The 24,826-nt window shown below is 34.2% G+C and overlaps 1 protein-coding gene across 9 annotated transcripts in view; it reads right to left on the reverse strand.

Annotated features, from left to right (window-relative positions):
- The window catches only part of HEATR5A (HEAT repeat containing 5A), a 66,713-nt gene that overhangs the window by 32,018 nt on the left and 9,869 nt on the right, over positions 1-24,826 (reverse strand). For 8 of the 9 annotated variants that reach the window (XM_042790561.1, XM_042790560.1, XM_042790559.1 and 5 more), the window contains exons 3-15: positions 23,226-23,505; positions 22,013-22,224; positions 17,904-18,012; positions 17,225-17,374; positions 16,792-16,963; positions 14,556-14,716; positions 11,846-12,101; positions 10,570-10,725; positions 9,577-9,827; positions 6,282-6,393; positions 5,229-5,381; positions 3,780-3,879; positions 2,924-3,033 (exon numbers count right to left, since the gene is read on the reverse strand). In XM_042790561.1, the coding sequence (XP_042646495.1) occupies positions 2,924-3,033; positions 3,780-3,879; positions 5,229-5,381; positions 6,282-6,393; positions 9,577-9,827; positions 10,570-10,725; positions 11,846-12,101; positions 14,556-14,716; positions 16,792-16,963; positions 17,225-17,374; positions 17,904-18,012; positions 22,013-22,224; positions 23,226-23,351 (2,068 nt within the window). In that variant the 5' untranslated portion in view covers positions 23,352-23,505. Of the gene's footprint in view, positions 1-2,923; positions 3,034-3,779; positions 3,880-5,228; positions 5,382-6,281; positions 6,394-9,576; positions 9,828-10,569; positions 10,726-11,845; positions 12,102-14,555; positions 14,717-16,791; positions 16,964-17,224; positions 17,375-17,903; positions 18,013-22,012; positions 22,225-23,225; positions 23,506-24,561; positions 24,649-24,826 lie in introns of all 9 variants that reach the window. The other variant, XM_042790555.1, reaches the window with a different exon arrangement.

The following is a 24,826-nucleotide window of genomic DNA, read 5'->3' on the forward strand; positions in this document are numbered from 1 at the left end:
AGCCTTTTTCAAAACCACCATAATTAAAAACAACAATTAGAAACTGCTCTTTCATTAATTATTATAGATCACAGTTGAAAAAACTTTAAAACCCCCTTTCTATGAAAACCAATTTTCAAATAAAATTTAAAGGAGATATTCAGCAATTTTTTACCAAATTAACATTTATTTTAATCCCAGACACTTGGCCATCCTCAACATGTCAAATAATATTATCCCAATGTAAAGCAGTTCAAAATTTTGAGCCAGAAGGCTGTTCCAGCATTCTGGCTGTTCATCTCATCCTATTAAGAAAGAAAAGTGAGTGCTTGTATTCAATTTTATGGTTTAGACAGTGGAACATAACAAGCACAAAAAGCTGAAGAATTATAAGAACCCTAATGAGTTATCTGACAAAACACATTAATTTCAGACCATAGAAAACATCAACAAATCTAATAATCAAAATTTAAATTACTGAAATGATTTGTTTAAAATTCTTGAATTGCATGTTACAAAAATTAAAATTTTTATATTAACTCACAGGAAAGAAATGTTTCAGCTTCAAAAACATGAGCACATTATAATCCCAAACTAATGACATATGAAAATAATAATGAATATGAATCATCATCTTAGAAACAGAACCAGCTTTTCTCAGCCTAACAAGTTCATACTTTGGATCAGCTAAATTGCAGTCTTAACCATTCACACATGATGGACGACAGCAACTAAAACATGTTAAAAGTACTTCACTGATGTTCAGGTTAACCTAATACATTCTTCTTGTATCTGTCATTGCTGATATAATGCAAAAAATGAGCTACTCCCATGCACACTCACAGTAAGACTTCATAAAATCCTGCTGTTTGAGCAGATAGTGATTTTCAGCGATGACAGAAATCAGTAAAAGAAACATCAGAGAGGCAGAAACAGAGCAGGAAAGGACCAAGCAGAGCCTAAACAAATTCTAGTAACTCAGTCCACAGAAATCCAAAGGTTTGAATTAAGAAAGAGGCCTGAAGCTATGAATAAAGAATCTCTTCTCACTGTTTATTTTGCTGGTATTTGATTTTGTTCCTTTTGTTCTAAATAAAAGAAGCTTAGCACAATATTTGCAAGTACTGAAAGCTTGAGTTACAATTCCTAGCATATGTACCTATCACAATTTTCTCAAAAATAAACAACTTGCAGGTTTCTAGCCTCTGGCTAACTACCCGCGTCAAATAAAATGAAAAGAAGAGAAATAAAACCTTGAACTGGTGAAAGCTTCTCACTCAGTGTGTCACTGAGTCATGCAAAATGTGCCAGGCTGTGCAGCACAAGAATACTCTTAATATTCTTCCTATTGATAATGACTAAAATTAGACATCAAAAAAAGCATCCTGGGTTCCATGATCATGTTGTTTTCCCAAATAACTTATTTTTAAAATTCCTAGTATTTGCAAAGACATTTGGTTTCTGCATGAAGCTGTCACACTGGAAATAATATGGAAAGAGTAGTATTTGTTTCAAGCTTTAACTTAAAAACATTTTTTTATTTTTTAAATGATGCCTAATGATGCCTACTTATATGTTAAAATATATAACAGACCTTGAAAATAAGCTCTGGCAATATATGCACTTTCATTCTTTCCCAGCTCTCATACTGTTGTATTACAAATGGGCAGATAACTCTGAGACTGTATCTGTCAAATTACTGTTTTGATTCTAAGACTATTTACAAAGCTTTCAGCAGGGTGACCACTTATTTATAGCAAATCTTTTAAGCTTTTTCTTTATTTATTGTTTCTAGAATGCAGCATCCTCAGTTAGGATGATCTCTCTCAAGGGTCAGGCTTTGCAGGTCACGCTGTAAAACCCTGTACGTTTTACAGTGAAGTTAGACTGTATGCAAAAATCCCAAACACACCAAGGAACCAAAAACCCACCCATACTCAAATACTCATTTTCTATAAAACATCAACCCTGAACTTGCTCTAAGGGATGGAGGTGTCATTTTCAGTCTTTTAAGTCCAAGTCACAAATGAGTATTATACACTGTGCTTCAAGCGTTATATACAGACTTCTAATGTGACAAGGGCTTTAAGGCAAAGGTCAGGGATTTGTTCTTACAATGATTCACTTAGCAGTTACCACTAGATGGAGCAGATTATTTTAGTAAATATTGCCTGCATGATTCACAGGGCACAGTCAATTCTGTGCCTGGCTGGCCCATATTCTCTCCGTCCTGATGATATACCCTGTACTTATCTTTACAACTGTCAAAAACACTCTCGTTCCTTATTTCAGTCCATACAGTACTCTATGGCAAACAATTTAAAGATGACAAAGATATTTAATGTTTTAGCTGAACTGTTAGATGTGTCTAACTAAAGTGCATAGTTATGGGATTAAAGGATTAGATTTTAAATACTGCTAGTTATGCTCTGCTACAGAAAAGAAAATTTATACCCAGAAATTTTTCTTTAAATACAAACTTTTTATCAACAATTTGCACAGAATCAGATTAATATATCTGTAATATATAAATCTACTTGAACCAATTACCTTAAATTCTTTCAATGGACTATATGCAATTTGTTTAAACTAAGATTACACCTTTTCGATTTAGGATTCAATGGAAAGTAAAACAGGCATCAAAGAAAGTAAATTCTTCATATAGTTTAAATTTGTAAGCTTGTCTACCTTCAGGTTTCCACTAAAAATATGACAAAAGTCTGTCTTTGTAATAGGAGAGAGGAAAAAAAGAAGATCAAGAACAGTAGCTTTTCAAAACCCCAGTGACTTCACTATAGTTTCATCAAATGTCAACAGAAGGAATAAAATTTGTTTATTAGCAAAGATGGAACTAATTCTTTCCAGCTGAATATATGTTAAACAAAAACTTAAAAACGAGCCCATGGTATTTTTAATGGATTTCTCTTTGTAAGGAAATACGTACCTTCATAGGTCTTTGGAGGCAATACTGCTAGTAATTCATAAAGTTTATGTCTGTAAACCGTTGATGGTGTTTTTAAAGAATTTCCATATGATTTATATATTGAAGAAAGCCTTAAAATACAAAAAGCACATCAGAGGCGTTAAAGACGATACATTATGCAACACTCTGGTTTCACTTGTACCACTCTACTGAATACTTTTAAAATCTATACATACTCTAAGTACAGTTTTGATTTGCATTACCAACAGTAGAAGCAAAACAATTTATTTCACACATTGACAGAATGTCTGTTCTCCATTCCCAGTCATTATTTTTATTTAATACTAGAGAAATAAACAAAGTTTTCTATTTCCTTTGATTGTAGCTATATTTATTACAATTAACCTTTTTGCGGATATATCTCTGTAAATTAGAGATTAGAGCCCAAATACTCTAAATCACTACGTATTCTGAAGGCAAAAGGTTAAAAATTATAATTCTATCTTAGCTCTGAATCTAAATATAAAAAATGCCCATGTCTAAAACCTTCTGTCCAAGTGTATTCTTGAACTTTGTTTTTTATTTTATAAAAAATGACCATGCATAACAATGAATTTGTATGTTTGATCTAAAAAGCAGAATAAAAACACTAACTCAACAAAACTACGCAATAATTTCTCCCCTAGCTTTTTCACGATACTGAAATCTGCAAGACACATTATTATGCCAGCTAAAGTCTTCAGCTACACAGCTGAATTCTATCCTTGTACCTTGAAAAGAAAGTTCTTTAGAAAGTGCACTAAATCAAGTACAAGAAGATTACTCTGTAGCTTTTCAAGACCAGAATCTCATTTAACAGTTTTATACACACACTTACTGTGTCAATAAATCAACAGCACTTGGGAGAGGAGGAAGAAGTCTCCGAACAACTTCATCCGTAAGAAGACCAGCACAGTGGGAAACAAAGCTTTTGATAGCTAGAAAAGTAATTGGATTTTAACTTACTTAGAGATATCTAGAAGAAAAAAAATCACATTAGTGAAGTAATCACATTATTACCTCACTAATAATTTAAAAGTAGAAGAAAGCATGCAAAAAAAATTTCAAATATTTTGACCAATAATTTAAGAAACTGATAAAAACCTCAAATTTAAGAAGTCGTATTTACAGATGTACTGTTTTGGTGTCTCAACTTGGACGTTCATATTCTGAGTTTTAATTGCATAAGTAAGTTCAAGAATTTTTTGCTTTTTGTCATGAATTGAGTTATGGGATATGACTCAACTTCATGATAATAATAAAAAAAAGAAAAAAATGGGAGAAGGATGATATTCAGATGACCTACTGCTTGCTTTGCTAGTTTTCTACTTAAAATACAGTAATTATGCTAAATTTCAGAAACAACTTCTATGTACACAAGTCTTTTTCATTATTTACAGAAAATTAAACTTGGGTTTAATTTTCAAAAATCACTTAGAGAATATACAGTACTAAAGACCTATTTCCAAAAGAAAAAAAAATATTTAGAGGTTAACTGTTTAGGTTACTTCTAAAATGAAATTACTATTGAGTTCCACACTTTCTGATAGATTTTAATAGTGAGAGAGGTGACCACTGTACTATGGTTCACATTTCTGCAGTGCAAAGGACCCTTTAGTACTCTAAAATACATGACTGAAACACATTAACTATTTGAAGATCACTGGAGTCATCTCTTGGAAACCTAATCACAGTGTTTCATGATGAAAAATTGCAACCTACCAGACAGCAGCCAAATACATAGTGCTCTTCACTGACTGAGAATTGCAACATCCTTATTGTAATATTTACCTGAGTCTTTCCACTCTCACACATGTGTGTGTTTGACTCACCAATTCTATTTTGCTTACAGTACTTTACCTATTAGGAAACAGAACTGCTATTTACCAAATATAAGACTGTTTTGGAAAAAAAAAAAAACAAAACCAAACAGACTATACCCTGGTTTAGGTCTTCATTCATTACTGTGATACGTATGTTAAACAAGAGAAGAGAAGCTACCTTCCTGATATCATTTACTTATTGAAAATCAAGTGATTGGAAGAACAAGAGGAAAAGCCCTCTTGGGTTTTTTTGTTTGTTTTTTACAAAAATGAAACACGTGTGTGTGTGTATATATATATGTGTGTATGTAAGTACATACAGACAAGCAGGTATGATGGGAAGTGAATACATCCTTGACCATCCAGTGAAAAAACTCTGTATGAAGTATCATTGTTCTTTCAGAAGGAAAAATAATCAGCCCAACTATAAATATGCAGTGAAAGACACAGTAAATCCTGCTTACCACAGAGAGCACCAGCACGACCTTCCAGTGTTACTTGCCAGGTAAATGAATCTCCTCGTGTCTTCTCTGTTTCTAGGTCTGTAGGGGATGATGGAAAGATGCACTTCCACAGTAACAGCATTCGTGGCAGATGGTGTTGGACAACTGCAGGACCTGCAAACATTGACAGTTGTCATGCCAATATAAGGATTAATAAAAATAAATTTTCTCTTTGTTTCTTTTTTCTGTGTTTACAAAATCTTTACAGCTGTGAACAAAACTTTATGCTACTTTCCCAGCCTTCTCATACATAATTTCTCAAATGTTTATTGTCTTGGTACTCCATTTTCATACATAACTACATACTCATCAACATATTTACTAGTATGCCACCAAGCCAACTATAATCTCTGTTTTACCAAGTACAGACCCTGTACTTATGCTGGTGGATCACCAGCATAAAAGAGATATAATAAACAATATTGATATTCAGAAAAGCAAACATCTGTTAAAGGTTAATGCACAAGGTGTGTTTTCCCTAATCTAAGGAAAATCTGGGAGCTGTTGAGCAAAAGTAATAACTGAAAACATGAAAGATGCCTTAAAAATATGAATAAAACAGATAAAATACATTCTTCATTAGTAATTTAGTGATCACAGCCAATAATCTGACCACTAATAAATATCAGAAAGCTCTGTAAGGTTTCAAATGCCTGACAAGAGGGCAATATAAGTGATTAGCTCATTTTGTGCTGGGATAGATGTTAAACAGTATCAGTGTAATTCTTCATGACCACAAAGACATTCGATTATATTGACTTTGAAATTTATCTTCTACATTTAATTAGTAGCGGTCCCACTCAGTGATTGCTTTTCAGACATCGCTCCCAATGAACTTACAGTAAATTTGAAAGAAATTACATTTTTATTTTAGAAATTTTTTCAAAAGATTCCAATTAACATTTGAGTTTTTTAGAATTATTTCGCAGTGGTAAATTAAATGAAACGTCAAGTGAACCAAAGTCAGAGGCAGAACACAAAACAGCTTAATGTAAAACTGTAGAAAGCTACTACCTAATGTCATGAGGGCGGCTATCAGCAGCCATCCAGCCTGTGTTCGCTGCAGTGCAATGCGACTGTTTTGAGAAGCAGAACACAACAAATCCTCCGCTGCTGTCATGATTACCTTCAAAGTTAAAAACAGAGCATCAGCATCTTAGTAACTTCCAAATGTTTTTTCAATACTATTTGTTGTGATATTTAAGCCTATTTCAGTGTCCCCAAACAGAATGGCATCTTCCTCTCACTATAGCAATTAAGTTAGGCTCATGGAGTTGCAGTGACTGACTTCAGTACTAGTCTGGGACAGCTTCAACAGTCCTGTGGGGTACTAGGTAAGTTACTCTGCTGCTTGGTCATCTTTCATCAGCAGTAAAATGAGAGCTGGTAATTCTCACAGTAATAAGCACTGCAAGGATAGAAGTGTTCTCTATTTATGTCATTACATAGAAAAAGGATAGCATGAAGCATATGAATTGGAGCTCAGAAGCGGCAAGAAGGGCCAACAATCTTTTTATCTTTGTTTTAGAATAAGATCTATCTTTCTTGCTGATAGTTTTTAAATCAACAAATGGACTGATTAAACAAACAAGTTGCAATAGGATAGACAGAATTAATCCTATCTTAGCTTCTCCACAATAATTGCATATGACTACGACTACAAGCTAAATGCAAAGTGATAATCTGTGCTCCTTACCCGAGGACCCGCTAACTAGAATTTACATGGAGGAACACACATTCTGACCACGGACAATTACCACAGTATGGCTACAAATGCTGAAAGTATCCTGAAATGGTTCCCTTCAATTATGTTTCACATATGCTAAAAACTATTTCCTACATCTTGCATTATGTCTGGTCACCAAAACAAACTGCTTATAAATTAGTATTACAAGTAAGCAGTGTCATTATCAAAAATATCATTAAAAGCCTTAGTATAGACAACATCCTTCTAAAATTATTTTGCACACTATAATTTATTTGTACAGTATAGACAACATCCTTCTAAAATTTATTTGCACGCTTATAAAATGTCAGGAAAGTTTGCACATAAAAGTTTGAAATTTGTACACTTCCGAAACTTAATGAAATATTAACAGACTGAAAATATTAGTTTTCCCAATTCTGTAATGTTTTCAGGTGGTTGCAAATGAAGAAATTTATTTTTATAGGTTCCTGATGGAGTTAAAATATTTTATTCTAAAATTAAAGCAGTGCCCTTGTTAAATTATAATACTAAAAATCACTAACATCTTAGTATATTTAAATTACCTGTAAAACAAACATTCTAGAACAGATTTCATTTGATGATTTCTGACAATTTTTCTCTCTATGTAATAGGAGAAATGTCTTATTTCTGAAGCATTTTTTTTTTTAACTGAAGTATAAGCACTAGTATGGAATGCTAAATACGTACAGACCCACTAATTATTTTGTTTTCTTGAATAGGTTCCTCCTGCAACTCTAACTGCTCTCTCAAAGGAAAATGCATTAATATAAAACAGCTTCTGTCCAGGTCACTACTGTCTACATTTGATATTTCCTTTTCAAAACTGCTCTATTAACACTGGTCTCTTTCAGCTCCTCAGAAGAGGAGCTACTCTGGAATCTGGCAGTGTTCCTGGGAGAGAATGGAAAAGGGCTTTTGTCAACTCCTCTGTTCTCCCCCCTGCCAGCTTAGTACAGAATACAGTGTTTCTCCCACACTTTTCCATGCCCTCCCATACCTCCTCCTGGCCCTATTTTATCCTATTCTATTCCTCTAAAAGAAATCTTTGTTAAGAATTACGTTTCTCTGTTAAATAGAAACTTTAGCTCTGCTTAGGTGTATAGTACTTGAATGGCACTTCTTATCTACATAACTGGGCAAACAATATTCATTTTGTTCTTTCCCCAGGGTCTTTCAGTAACCACAAGGAAAAGTTTTTAAAAACTAAGAAAAACAGGGTTTGGGTTTTTTTACATTTATAAATTGTTTCATCAGCAGTTGGGACTTTGAATGTTGAGAACTGTAGCTAGCAATGTCTGTTGAGGAGTGGCGTGGAACTGTTAGTATTCAACAATGCGGAAAGGGTGGGCTAGAATCACTGCAAGGGATATTTTTCCAAATGTACTAAAGCATTCCTTTCATCTTACAGTAGCGTAATAATAATAAAAAAACCCATAATCCTTGTGTCAAAGTGTGCCACTTCTTCTCTAGTGTCCACTGGCTCCGAAACAGGTATTTTCAGAACTGAGAAAGTCAGTTTCTACATCATGCAGATATTTAGCATGTACTGCTGACATTTGTGTTGCACCATGGTTTTCCAACTGTGAGTAACTCCACGGATAAAGTTCTCATTAGAGATGGAAACAGCTTCTTCTCCTGGTTTGTATTTCTACATCCGCATATCCCTAAAACTTCAGAACACGGTATATCCGAGCTGCGCTAGTGGAGAGATTGGTACAAGCACCTTAAAACTATGTTAATGCAAGAAATAGGTTTCTGTTAAATTCTGTATAACAAAATGAAAGCATCTATCTGCGATCAGAGATTTTCTTGGACTTGACCGAAGATTTTCAAGATTATATATAATTGCTGTTATTGGTGTAAGCACTGACTAAACTGTACACTGGACTGTCATTGACAGGCCTGGGAAATATTAATTTGGCTTAATCTGTAGTTGAACGAGTTCCCTTACAGAAAACTTATTTCTAACATCACAGCCTGTGTAATACTGTATTATACTTCTAATTTTTTTTTTTTTTATAAAAGAAAGATCTTTTGGCAAAATCTGACAGATTTCAGCTGTTATGTACTCCAAACTAGCCTTTTCTCACCCTTAACACTGCTGAAATGTCAGCTTCCTAATTTTAGCCAATGTCAAACTGGGCCAGATTTGCAGAAAGTTTTCATCTTGCTGTAAAGAATTTAGTTTGAAATTCTGAAAAACGTAACTCTACGCAAGAAATGTCTTCTCCAGGTAAGCCTTTTCTTAGACTGTTCGATGTAAGTCACTACAGCTCCACAGAATTGATCCCCATCCCAAGACAACAAACAAGCTTCTCCTCTAACAAACTTCTGCACTAGAAAAGGGAGCAGTATGAGTGGTTAATAAATAATTGGTGACGTTTCCTGAGAAATTCACAATCCTGACACAGGTGAGAAAAACACTTACTTGAGTTATGATATGTTTCAAAATCCCCTTCTTGAGGAAAGAAAGTATCTCATCAGTGCATTGGGTTATGTGATCATGTCATAAAAAATACATGCAAGTACTATTGCAAAAACATCAAAGAACTGCCTATAAGTAAAGCATTCAGACCATACCTTCCCTTTTCCATGCGGAATTCCTAAAGGACAGTCTTTTACTGCACCCAGTAAAGCAGCAACAGCAAAACTGTAGCCAGTTACTGCTTCTGGGGAGGATTTCAATGCACTAAGACGTTCAATGCAACGATCCAACAGTAGGGACACATAGGAGGGCAATGCTACTGCAATACAGCGTAAACACCAAGCTGCTGTTAGCCTAACTGAAATGCTGGGATGAAGAATAACAGAAATTACTGCTTCCAGAACTCCTGAAAAATAAAATGCATAAATACACTTAAGAAACAGGAAAGCAGATTGTCAAGCAAGCAAAAATGTATACAGAAGACTGGTGAACATACCACTATCCAGTTTCAGTACTTCTCTTTAAAAAGTACTACTGATTTTTATTGTGAAATATTTCTTATCAAATTTAAGTACTTCAATATCTTTCCAAAACAAGTTACCCTGAGTGAAAAGTAACAGTATTGAGAAAACCCAACATATTATGCATTTATTCACCAACATGCATAGCAAATGTCTGTAAGTATTCTCAAGGAACCAGAAATCCATGCAGTGGAAACAGATGTCCACTTCAATCCATCCACAAAAAAAAATTCCCACTGCTGCTAAATTAAAACAAGAAAGGTAGATGAAGATACCCAGCTCAATCAAACTGATCTACTATAAATGTTATGAAGTGTTGTACTTTAAATATAGCCCTTAATAGAGTTAAATTTGATGTTGATTTTTTTTTTTGTTAATAAACATACTAGTACAGGCCAGAGAAGATACAGAACTCTGTAAAACACCTTAGGACTTTCTAGAAGCAGCATAAAGGTCCAGGTGAGAAAACTGTACTCCAGAAGAAAGATTGCTATAGACAATGCCAGACATTGGATCCCAACAGATTTGAAAGAACTGACAGTCTAGCCACAAGAAACCAGAGAAGATCACAGAGAACAAAAGAATGTATTTTGTACTCTGATCCACAAAATAATTCAGGGGTTGTACCTGTACTGGAGTCTTGCAGTAAGGGTGCTGCTGTCGTTCCTAAGCCATGGATGAGACTTCCAAGTTCCTGAAGCGCACACACAAGCACATGTTGACTTGCTGTTACATCTGTTGTATTAATTCTTGTTTCCAAGTTATTGTCACTCAGTGCAGCATCTGATAACGCAATATAGGAAGACTCCCATGAAATCATTATCAAAGTGAAACAAACAGATCAGAAAAAGGATTTTTGTTATAGAAAGTTGTTTATATTACCAAATGAGCTTTTATCTACCATTTTTATCACTGACCAAACTGTTTTCATAAAGGTTTACCTTCACTGAGACAAGTACACTTCTGTTACTCAAATGGATAGTGTAGTAATGTCTGTGAGGGCAAGAGGGTAGATAAAATGGAAACTACCAAATTGCTTATCTTTAAGTAATGGGGAACACTGGCTAGTAAGAAGCATGCTATTCTTGGCCTCATCAAAAGTAACTTGAAGAAGTCCTACTTGATACAACTTGCCAGATTTTACTACATAGTAGGAAAAAAAAAAGGAAAGAATGAAATAGTGCAAAAGAAAGTGAAAGAGAAGGTGGGGAATAAAGAGGGAGGGAAAATGTTGGAGTTTTTTGGAAGTTCATCTTTTGAGACACAAATGATTATGTCAGTTTAGACTTTTAACATTTAGATTTTTAACGAGGATACCAGCATATGCAGTTGTACACCAGGGACGACTGGTTATGCGCAGCATTCTCTTTCTTTTCGCCTACAAGGACGACGGTGGGAGATCAGCAGCTTTATAAAAAGCTGTGTACAAGGCTTTATCACACAAGAGATCTATTTTCTCAAGGAGAAATGCTCATTTTGTCAATTAGGAATAAATGCTTCTTTTTTGAACTATCAATAGCGTCACCTGCTCTGAACAGGAAGGCAGAATCTGGCTACATATTAACTGCAAATTTAATGCATTTTACAATACCGACTGTATTTTATTACTGCATATATTTATTATTTTATTATATTTGTAACTGGTTAAAATTATATTCACCAGGAAAGTGTTAAAAAAAGATGTTTACAATTGTGTGGGTACACACATGCCTAAACAGACACACACAAATAAATAACCAGCGCAAGTTAAAAACAAGGCTGTCTATCAAAAGCCTTCTACATTATTATGGTAATAAATCTGCACTATATATGCTATTTCTGCAGTCTCTGGATTAGGAAGTTGGACAATAACTTAAAAAAGGAAAAACAGAGGCCCAAATGGATAATCTTGTTAGACCCATACCCACAACTTTCTTCAGTTTCCAGATGGCCTGACAAATCTCCTTGGCAGCTGCAATTTGAGCTTTTTCCCCAAGAAGGCCTCCTACTGTAGCTCGAAGGATAAATGAAATACAGCGGCGACAGCCGATAGCATCCATCTGACTCTGAATAGCCTTAGGGTGAGACTGAGACACGAGATCTAGAATATGGGAAAGGAAGGCAGAGAAGTTCCTTTCAAGCCATTGTGCTCCTAATGTAGAGACAAATACCACATATGCCTGGAAGAGATTTGAAAAGAAGCCATATTTTAGAGCAAAATCATCTGGGAAACCGCTGCCAGCTATCCCACATATATATATATATATTTTTTTTTTTTTAATCTCTGCACATTGCCACAACTAGAATGTCACTGAACTGGGATTACTTTTATGCATCCATACATCACATATGTTCTCACTTTCAGGTAGCTATAATTTTTGGGGTCTATTTAAGTAATTTAAATAACTATCAAAACTGTACTAGCAATATTACAGCCTGCTTTGACTGTAAATTAATTCAAGCTGCTTGCCCATGTTATTTCATCCCAGAGTGTGAGAAATGGCAGTTTATGCTGCACAGGCACTTGTTATGTAAAACATTGGTTGGTCTCACTGAACAACAGCTTCTAGCTATTTAACATTCTGCACGTGGAACCCAAATTTAATGTATGAATGCATTTTAAGAACTACTATGTTACAAAACCATAACCCATAACCCTGAGAGAATTTTGTTATTATAGGCTTTGAATTAGGGAATATTTGCAGCCCCCGAGCGCTGCTCTTCATCTCAATGAATTTTAATTGCTTGCCTTGAAATGGAGGTACCATAAAAAGACTATGTTTGTCACAAAGAGGAAGAATGCAGAGTCACTTTACAAATCTAATCACCACAAGACCATTTATTTTGCCACATAATATGCTCTCTTACAAATGCCTTCCATGAGCATGTGTTGGATTCTTTTTAAAGAATAGATGTGCTACCATCAAGAAAAGGGAATACAAAAAAATGAGAATATGCAAATGAACACACAAAATTCCTCGTAAGAAAGTTCACAACTACCACCCATACCAATGAACTTCTATATTTGCCTCATATATATGTTGTCTTGTGTCTAAGATGAACAATTAAATTATTCAGGTAAGAGAAATTGTACTATTAGATCCTGAAAGCATCCAATAGCTTTTGGCAAATATTACTTAGGTTTCATAATGTACCAGTACACTACCCCTGTTTTACAGATTTGAAAACTGAGGAATTTAACAGGATGAACAGATTTGTGAAGAGTCATACTGCCATGGCTACATTTTGAACTACAACTTGAACAAACATAAATTCTTCTTCCATATATAAGAAGTCATCTTCAGTGGATTTATTTTTTTTAATTTTTATAACAACCTGAAATTCAGGTAATAATTAATTCATGTTATAACTGCAAGTGTTTTCTACTCATAGGAACTGATATATGCATAATTTCTCAAGTTTTTTCTTACAGAAACATTGCACTATTTTAACTGTTCTGATACAGCCAGAGTGTACCATCTAGCTCAGGTACTACTGTGTTAATGTAGAAAGGCATGAAGAAGAAGATGACCTCCAAAAACCAATACAAACAGTCAAAACACTGAACAGAGAGATCTATTCCTGGAAAACTAATAAAACCACCATGTATATGAAACACCCTAGGAGTCTGGCACGCATTTTCTAGGTAAATAATTGTCAAGGTATTATTGTTCCCCAGCTTTTCTGTCTCTCTGCCAGAAGTTAATGCTTCCACACAGCATGATCTGAGCATAGAAGACAATTTGTGAGCACCTTTTCTGTTTCAGTGCAAAGTCCGGCAGCTTCTATCAGTAATTCAAGATAATTTACAGATTTTATGCACTGCAGAAGTTGAAACGCACTGAAAACCTCTATTACTGACAAAGGTGACGTATCAAATAGCTGTGGGGACTGTAACATAGTAAAATAATAACAGCTGTTTGATATGTAAATATTCATCATGATCTTTAATCTTGATTCACAGGTTTAACATTTGAATATCTAAGTCCTGGCATGTAAATGCTGTTTAAGATAATATTTACAGGAACAAGCCAATCTGATATTATCTGAAAAATTTATACTGTTTTTACCAGCATGCACTATATGGTATGACTTCAGTCCTGATCAGTTAACAAGATTCTATCCTCTAACTGCACATCCTGGAATACAGCGAAATTTGTTTTTTTTTTCCACTAAATTCTGTTTTCCTTATTTTTTCATGCATTTACTCAAAGCAGAACCATTCCTTCAGAACATGACTGGGAATGTCCCTATATAGAAGGAAACTATCCCAAGTTCAAAGAGTTCTTGTAACTTCTCCCTTTAATTTTTAGATATAAGGTACTAAGTTGTAAATTAAAAATTTGAGGAAAGTACTTTTATATATATTACTTGAAATTCATATCATGTGAATCTTTCACAAGTAATACTTATTTAATTTTCAGAATTTCAATCTATCAGGTAAACTATAAGCAACATCAGAAATATTTTCTTTCTTTCTAGCATATCTAAAGATATAAATTCTTATTTTAAAGTACATACATTTCATCACAGATACAACAAAAAAGGATGAAATAAGAGATACACGGAGAGCAAAACAGTTATTATAGGAGTGTTTAGCAATCTCAGAAAATCATAACTAACGTAATCCAAACCTGGGTGACTCCAATTCTAACATCTCTGCTGACTGAACTGGTCCCTTTCAACATATCACCACTGGCTCGTAGAAATCCACAACTTCCACGTAGAAAGCCAGTTCCCAATAGCTCCATCACTTCTTCCAAAGAGATTCTGCGGAAGTTATGCCTGGTGGATGCTAAGAGTAGATGTAAATCTTTAGAGGAAGAGCTCTGTAAAACTTGCTACATTTTAGAAAAAAAGTTTCAAATCCAATCATTTTCAAAAAAAAACAGTTTGCACAAATTCAGCAGCACAATCAAATCCAAATACGGTTTGAACATAATTTCACAACAGAAACTAAGACATTTTAGTACTCAGTGCTCCAGAAAACCACAGTATTTGTCAAGTTTTTCTGCTTCAGCTATCTTTAAACAGTTTAGGCCATCACCTACTATGTATACATACATTTACTCTCTCTCCATATTTACCATCTAATCTAAAGTCCCTTTGCAAAAAGCTCTGTATGGCCTACTTCTGCCACTCAAAGTTTCATGAAAGCCCTGACTTCAACTCATTCCAGCTTACTGCCAAAGACAATGCTCTACTTCCAACTTCAGACACAACTGATTACCTTACTGCTATGCTTAGCCAGATAAGGGCACAGCTACACACATTCTCTTAGAAACAAAAGCATCTCACATTAGTATTACACTAGCTCTCCAAAAGAATGAGAATAATTTTCTAGGAAAATTATGAATCCCTAATTCCTATTCCATTGTTTTATTTCTTGATGGAAAGTTAATTTAACTTTCTATCTTTAATTTTAACTAACTTTAATTTTATTAACTGAATTAACTTTAATTTTATTAACTTTAATTTAACATGCTGGGATGTGTGTGCAAATTTAGCACAATGACTGAACACTGTGCAAACTAAGTGACCTAAAATTTTCACCACATTTTTCATTCTCTTCCAAGTATTGAAATGGGAAAAGGAATGAGAGGATTTGAGATAACCATGTCCAAAAATAAAATTAATAAAAACCCCCAATATCAGCAGGTTATCAGATAAAATGCAGAATCTTCAGGACTATGCACTTCATGTACTGCTCCCTCCAGCGCCCCCCACCCGCTTCTAGCCCCCAGATAGCTTCTGTTTCACTTAGCTCTAATTTGTTTTTAACTAAAAATAACTTAAATAAATAAAAATCATTAAAACTAAGCAACCAAACAGTTGATGAGCTTCTTACACAACCTTATCTTAGCACTTCAGAAATACAACTACATTGCTTACAAAGATTAAAGAAAACTACTGAGTCTATAAAGAGGTCAGAGGGTGGGTTTTTTTATTATTTTATCTTTTCCCAGTAAGTGCTGATTGTTTTTGTAGCACAATAATTCTCTCCAAAATATTCTTACAAAATTACTTTATAAATCAAGATTTTAAACTCTCCAATGCAAAAACAGCCTCATGAATTTTAAAAGACAGTAAGTTGGGCTTAAAGGCATGTAATTTTGTCATTTGCTGCTTATAGCACTGAAAGTCTTCTCTGACGCCATTAAACGCAGAACAAACAGTCTGAACCACACTTACTTTGCATCCTGTTATATTTGGCTTAGATTACAGTTAGTTATTTACCTTTAGGCTCCTAGGATTGGACTAAAAAGCTCAGTCTGAATGGTACAGAAGATTGGAGGTGTTAACTTTGTGCCAGGATGCTTCAGTTAGATTAAGTACTGTCTGTCAGCAAAAACTGTTATGTGGTCTGTTGAGTGAACAAAACTGCACGCTCATTTCTGCTTCTGATCACATTTGTACTACTAGATAATCCAGATGTGATTGATGACTGAGAGAAAACAGCTTGAAGATATCCTTAACTCTTTAGTTTGACAGAGACACTCCCTCAAACCTTACTGTTTTCTACACTGCTTAAATTAATCTTGCCTTTAAATTCTTGAGGCTACTAATGTGTCTTCGTACAACAACCTGGTAACAGAGAAAACAGTTTCACCAAATATTTTCCTTTTTTATTTTTTACACATATACATATATATACATATATATACATATATATATATATATATATTAACACAACCTAAACCACTGCACTTCACAAGAAAAATCTTACACAAAAGACCAAAGCAGATATATGAACAGCCAGATGGAGCTTACACTGCGATTTTACTTCAGGCTTCAACAGAACATGAGAGTTTCTTATCATGTGACAGATTTTTACAAATGAGGAATCAGCAAACAAAGTGCATACTTCACCTGTTTTCTGTTTAGATGTTAGAGCTCTAGCCAATACTGTGCCTAAAAGTTTTGAAACTGCTAATCGTACGTCATAATTGGAACCTTCAAAGGATTTAAAACATAAGGTCACAACACTATCCAGGTCTGTACTCCACATGAATACTGCTTCATTCTGAAGTTCAAGAAGACACTAGACAAAAAAGGGAAATAAAAATGTTTTGATGTGGAAAAGCACTCAGTAAAAATTTTTGTTTGTTACATAATACAGAGTTCTCCCTAACCAAGTAAGAAAGTTGCTTCATACTAAAATGACTTGAATTTTTGCTGCCAAGGCAATATCAAAGAAATAAAGCTAAGTAAACAATGTATTTACTTCTGTGTTCATCATCCATTACAACAGAATTTTATTTAAGGAGCCTACTTAATAAAAACAGCTATTAGAGCACTTTACCTTCGCAGCAGCACAGCGGACTGCCATGGATCGATCTGTCAAACATGATCGGGCAGCTTTGTAAATATCTCTATGACAGGGGATAGCAGCAGCTCCTAAACCATTTAAGATATTTTGCAAACTAAGCATGATTTCATAACGACCTTGAGACTGAAAAATGAAAAAGAGAAGTGTTAAAGTTTTGTAACCCTAAGCTCCTTGGAAATACAAAATGCCAACTACTGAAATTGGTAAACAGTGGTCTGGGTCTTTTAGACTTCTGAAGATCTGTTTATGCTGAAGTGAGTTAAAGCTGATAACTTGATCTATAACTCTACAAGCAAGTGGAAGTAGTAATTCTGTGTTCTACTGGAAAGTATTCACTAGCAGTTTAAAACTCAAACTATGAAGTACAAGCTGGAGCAAAAATGTTCTCATTAATATGGCAATTAAATATTCTAGTTTATCAAAGTCTTTCATGTAGTCAGGTTGAGAACAGTTATGATCATCCTTTTAGAGTCATAATCCATTAACTCTCTAGTAATTCTCTGGAATTTAGACACTGATTTTTATCCTGTGACTTTCAACAATTATTTTTATATTTTGGTATCATGCACTTTTTCCTATTCATTGCTCCAGCTACCGACAGTAAACATCCTATTATTTTTCCAATCATTTTTTAAACATGCTGTTCCAATACCTCTGCATTCTTCATTGCTTTAAGCACATTCCCAACGGTGTCAGTAAAACTGTTTCCCAAAATTCTTCCCAATTTTTTGTATAAATAGCCCAAGCATACAACCGCAGCACTAAAACAAAAGCAAATCCAAAGATGTGTGAAAATGGAGGCAGTAATAGATAAAAAGGAGTAAGACAACTAATGTAATCAATGGGCAAACAATAAAATAACTAAATCAAATGTCCCAAAAATATAAGTGGATTCTCAAAAGAAGGAAAAAGAAAAAAGGTCTGTCTGTGGCACATATACTCTAGGAAAAATGCACATACAAGGGTTGGGAAAAACTTGGAAAATACAAGAATTCAGGTAATACAATCTTCCAATAAATTTTACGATAGGAATAAAATTTTCATATCTATTTTTAAATGTTAACATTACTCTGTAACTAAGCATCCCCTGGCTCATGCAGTCTATGGCACTGTGCTACAGCAGATGCTGCTAAAAGTAGCCAGGGACAGGTTTATTTACAACTCAGTGGTCAGAAGCAGACTGCAAATGGTCTAGTAATTTTGGCATTTATGTATAACAATACATAATAAGGAAACACCTTGAAGGAAATAAAAGTATAAAATCATGTCCTTTTCACCACACAGAGATTCTGAATTTAGTTTCCAATGAAATATCTGGCAACAGGAGCCTGTGTGCTCATCAGCATGTCCTTTAGCAAAAGCAAAAACTGCTAAATACTGAGGGAAAAAAAAAAAAAAAAAAGAAAGAGTTGCTTAATTAAAGAGTATTTTCCTTTGATTAATTAAGGAAAACATTTTGCTTTTTTTATGACAGAACCATAACTAAACCGATTAATTTTATGAATACAAGGAAAAAAGAAATTATATTTTCAATCAGCTTTCAACTCTTTGGCCAGACCTACTTAAATATGCAGTGACACTCTCAGCATCCCCTTCAACAAAACAACATTTTACTTATTCCCCAATAAACTGACGTTTCACATAAAGGATTTTAAAATCTCATAATGAACACATTCGTAATTAGAAAAATGCATTTGACAGTAATTTCATAAGTGGCAAATCACAATAAGAAAAACTTGTTCTTTACCTTTTATCATACCAAAATCCTATTTTCATGAAATCAACATCTTTCATTATTGCTTTTATCCAACTCAGTACACACCCAGAGTTTGGATTTTAATCTTATTAATGGTGTGGTTGGGCATAAAAAGACTATTGCAGAATCTTACTAATAAATTGAGCATCTGATGGTCACAGATACTCTCTTTAATTAGCTTTAAGACTAAATAATATATATTTCACATCATAATCCAGATAAAGAATATTTAACAAAAATAACCAAACAAACCGCCAACCAGAACTACCTTATTACATCATGGTATAACCTGGAAACACTCTTACATGTTTGGCTGTACTGCCATGTGCTTAAGTGTTGTATGAAAGAGTCAATCAGTGTTGCTTCTAGAAATCAGTGTTCAAAGTGGCAATATTTGTTCATGAGTAACACCTAGCCAAGTAAAGACCTGAATCCAGCTACTTCTGCTCATCAGTATTTAAGTTTCTATAAAAGTTCAAAGCATAGGACTTAGGAAGTGTTCCTGAGTGACTTCTAGGATTATATCATGACTCTAATTTATTTTTTTTTCACAACTGTTTCTCCACTAAGACCAAACTGTGTTAACTATTGAGTCACTTTATCTGTCAAATCACAAACAGCCACAAGTTTCCAAGTAAGCCTGTAAATTTATACAAGTGTTGCACAGAAAAGCCTCTTTGCCTCTGTTTTTCCCTCCCTGGCAGCATGCCTCCATTCTGATATACGGCTCTCTCTATAAGATATATTTAAGTTGTTTTCTCTCAAATTTTGCCTTAACAATTGTACTTGGAGAGGTATGAACAAAAATGAAGAATAAAGACACTTAAACATGTGGTAAAACAGCATTGAGATCAGCTATGGGAGTTTGCTGACCAGCCAAATTCTTTCAAAATGCTTTTGGTTTAAAAGCAGCCCTAGTGGATATTTTAAAAACTTTGTTAATTTAAAGTAACAAGCTGCACTTACACTACATGACCTGTTTATCTGATATGACATAGCATTCACATCACACTCAATTTTAGTAGGAGGTGAGCACCTAACTAAGGTTCTGTTTAAAATGCTTGCCTAAAACACTTTAATCTTCCACCTACATGAAAGAAAAAACCCGGTAATTTATGAGAGAAGTGAACAATTCACTGGAAGCTGTATTTAAAGGAGTTTCCAAATGAATCAACATATTGTAAACAATGATGGTGAAGTGTTGCTACCAGACAACATGGGCATGTATGCTAAATAAGGAGAGATGGGAAACAAAGACAACACTTTAATGAAGATTTTTTTAAAAAGAAGGGAGGAAAAAAAAAGCAGCCTTTCTTTACTGAACACAAAGTATTCCATGTACTTGCAGCCCAATATGAAAGATTTTACTCAGAACAGAGTTCTGTAGCTCCAATTATTTTTCTGTAGCCTGTTGTCTCAGCATCAGTACTGTAAGAACTCCCTTTTCCAAACCTTTTTTGAAGTAAACCATATTTTACTGCTACTTTTCCCTCCACTTCATCTCTTCTTTCCTCTCCTCACTACTGCTTACAGTAGTAAGCTTACTGCCCAGCAAGATTCTGGACACTGACACCTCTCTCTCTCTCCCCCAGCTACTTCTCTGCCTTCTGAGTCTGGATTTCTGCCTTACTGCCAGAGGACTCCATCAGCCCTCCTTGCTATGCTGACACCATCCCACTTTCTCCAGTGAGGCATCTTGCAGCCGAAGCAAGGCAGACCCTCACAGCTCTGTCCCATACAACAGCTCACATAGAATGTTAATGCATCTCACTGTTGAGGAGCCAGTAGTATTGCAGTAATTTATTTTGCAGGACTAGACCCTTTATAGCAAATTTATTCTTAACTCAGAAGACTGAACAAGAGGTCAGTTGAACAACACGGAAACAAAAATATATTGTTATTTGAAAATACAACTGACTCCTTGCCGAAATCTGTTTTTAGGAAACTTCACTTAAGTTGTTAGAAATAGGACTAGCATGTAAAGCAAAGAACACAGATTCTGCTCTGCTTTGTATAGTGTATCACTAATGGACAATGATATTTTACTATCTCTACTTCTATCTTTAATTTTCTTCACTATAGTGAAAGATGTGAATTGTTTCAGGAATGGTGGTTATTCATAACATTTCTTCACCTTAAGATTTGGTTTCACATCCTGAAGTAACAGTTCACATTTCTCTGTTCTGTTGACTAGACTTTAGGCATTTAGCATTCTTACACTCCTAAATAAATGTAACTTGGCTTTCAAGTCACTCAAAGCACTTCCTTCCAGCGGATCCAGTAAATACTAGGTAGCCAGGTAAGTCAAATTTCGTTCTAACATATGCAATCTCTTCTGACTCTCATCAGCCACCAAATTGCCTCTGCATTAAATGTTTCAAAAGTAATGTGATTTTAAAGCATTTGAATGTGATCCATTTTTTCTTATATTTATGTGAATTATAACAAGAAACTTCCAAATAAGGAAAAAAAATATATTTTAAGCTTATTAAACTTTCAAGGCCAGTTTATGTTGTAAAGTACTGACCAGAATTTCCGCACCCTCCCCGCCACACACACAGATTAAGCTGAACTTCTTACTCATAAAACTTTCCAGTAAAGACACAGAAATGAATATATAAAATGCTACACAAGTACTTAACCACTCATAATTCTGCCCTGAAGGCAGCATATACTAAACGTTTAAAATAAAATTGTTACAATACCTAGCGGGAATTTGAATTTGCTTTCAGGTTCCAGATGGTTTCTCTTTGTAATAGTCAAGTCTAAAAATGTCAAAGAAGTTACACCAAAGAAGAAATTACTGTTTACAGCTGGATACACCCACAGTAATGATACTAATCAAGGAGGTTCCCAAATTCTGTGTGTCCCATGGTACCAAGCTCTACCGGACAACAGGCAGAAATGAGGGACATTTCTCCTCTCCTACATTAACCTCTCACAACGTAGAACTGTCTGTCTTGCTATTAGTGGATTTGAAGTTTGGGGTTAAAAAAAATACTTACAGTTTCGTAGGCAGATAACTTGGTGAATCATCTTTACTTCGAATGAGTTCATTGCATTTGTCAATTGTTTGGTAAACAGAAAAAGTGTCTCCAGTGCTATAAAGTACTGCTAAATTCTTGGCAATGAGCCGCCTGGTAGGAGGTCCTGGTGAATTGTTTAATAAAGAAGTCAATTGTTCAACCAGTTTCTTCTGGTTTTCTCTTATATCAGCCTGAAAATAAAAATCAGTAAACAGTTAAATTTAGTAGTTAAAGATAATTAACATTAATTATCTTCACTTTTCATTATTAGCATTCAGATAATCTGACATCCTTAATTAAAAATTAACATTTTATTGCACGTTTCTACTTAAAGAAAAGCCATCTCAAATATGTGACTACCTTCTTCTTCTTCTTGGAAAAAAAAAAAAAAAAATCACATTTTTCAGAGCATAAATCTTTCTAGTAGCATTCAAGTGAATTTTCCCTATGGCATTTGTATAGATGCATCTTGTTAAAACAAAATTGCATTTTCTTGCTTCTTCAATGACCATTTTAAAATAAAACAATTCTCAGAAATATAGCAATTTAAGTAGTAAAGAAGAACTTTGGCATAATTTCAAAATGTTGAGCATTAAAAAGGAAAGAACTTCCTTTAAAACAATCATCTATTTCAGATGGCACTATATTTCATTTACATATTTTAACACAGATAACATAACTCTTAAACAGCATTATCTAGGTTGGTTTACTGTTACATATCCACATATCCTACTTAATATACACTAAATAGTGAACCAAACAATTGGAGAGTTGGCTGGAAACCGATCTTTCATCATTTGATTATGAAAATAGAAAACAAAGAGAAAGATGTTACAGTCTTGCTTGCTAGAGAACTACCAAATAATTGTACCATACTAGGTGGAAACATGACTGCCATTCTTCATCACTGGGATGCAAAAGCTTGCAGTAACAATCTGAGTTTATAAAAAAAAAAAAAAATAAGAATTCCTTTCATTGGACAAGTGGCTCTTGCCACTTATGGGCTGTGACCAAAAACTTGCAACACTGAGAAAGCTGCTGCTAACACTGCACATACTTTCATTGTGTGTACATAAAAGACATGAAGCAAATGAAATTGAATACTGCTCTTTGTTTTTACACAAAATAACAAAAAAGAAAGAGAGAAATAGGTCTATAATGTGTTTTTCTTCTCAAGTCTCATTATACTTACTCTGCTGGTCACTGGTAGAAGTTTTTCCAAAAACCGTAACCATTCAAAAATGAACTCTCCTTTTTGAAATTCACCAAGCTGGTTATATGCTTCTTCATTAAGTAGTAAACTGTGAGCTAACTCCATTCCTTTAAATTTTCCTCAAATCTCTCCTCAATCACCACAAAACAAAACAAAATAATAATAATAAATACAAACACAAGAAATTACTAAAACTGTGTTAATCAGTCAGGTCTTCCTCTTCATTAGTATCTGGCGACTGCATCAGAAGTTTGAACACCTAAACAGAAAAAGTAAAAAAAAATTATTAGAGTCAGCAATCATATTATATTCATGTTTAGCTTATCAAAAGTAAATTTTCACAGGAGAACTTAAAATCAAAAAACAAAAAAACAAAAACAAGCAAACAAAACAAAACCACACAGTAGTTTTATTTAGGCGGCTTTAGTAATACTTAGTTTTTTGAAAATGAGATAGTGGTACTGATGTAATATGCCAATTAAAGTTAAAAATACTTCAGAATATATCAGAAGGGTTCTCAGTGAACTACTATTTTTCTTTCATTTTGGTTTACATGAAGTGAGGTTTTCTAGTACCTGGTCATGCATACACCTGAAAGTAATGACCAAGCAGTCCCAAACATAATGACTTTTTCTATCTAGGACTTAGTGCAGCAATGGCAGAAACCTACACCTAACAAAGTGCTGTTAATTATATTCACAAGCATAAATGCTAACATACTAATCCAACACTTTATATATTCTCAATGCCAAGCAGGGCATAAAGAAAAAGCAGAACTTAATTGCTGAACAAACCTCTAATGCTGCCTTTTAAAAAAAAAAAAAACAACCACCCAAACCTAAAAAAAGAATGTTGCAAAAACTCAAAGTTCAAAAGAAGTTATGCTTTACTAATGTGTTTTGGACAATTTTTGGAATTTCCACATTGTCAATAAGCATAACTAGAAGCAAACCAAGATGAAAAATACTTCTCAAGACGATTTTTTTTTCTCCTGCTATTTAAATGCCATATAGCCTCAAAATACAAACATAACATTCTGTAGGCTTTGCAAACAAAAATAATCAAGGAGATTCTGGTAAAATGTCAATCATATTTTAAACTCTCAAACAAATCAACCTTTCCAGAGGTCACTGAGACTGCTGAACACATATTTTTTCCTATGCAGAAACAATATTATAGTGTAAAATGATCCAACAAACAGTAAGTGGGCAATACAAAGCAATGGTAAATAATTCAGTATTCAGGTTGTCATCAAATGCACAACAGAAGGCTACCTTTACTACTTTCTACACATTCTTATGTAAAATTTACTCACAAAGGAAATTAGTCGCATCTAATTTACTATAATGAACTGTCACTTCAAATTTACTTGAAATACCGGACACCTTGACAAGGCACCACACTATAAAACAACAAGCAGAGATAAACACACATGGCTCATTATATCGATATATATTTTATCTGCCTAGGTATATAGACATTCACAATTTACCAGTTACCTCACTCCTAGAACACTCACAGACTTTATCATCACACTTTTTGCAACACACAAAAAAAAGCAGGATTATATATTTAGGTAG

Source organism: Tyto alba, unplaced genomic scaffold (assembly GCF_018691265.1).
Source record: "Tyto alba isolate M040663 unplaced genomic scaffold, T.alba_DEE_v4.0 Super-Scaffold_18, whole genome shotgun sequence".
Taxonomy (NCBI): Eukaryota; Metazoa; Chordata; class Aves; order Strigiformes; family Tytonidae; genus Tyto; species Tyto alba.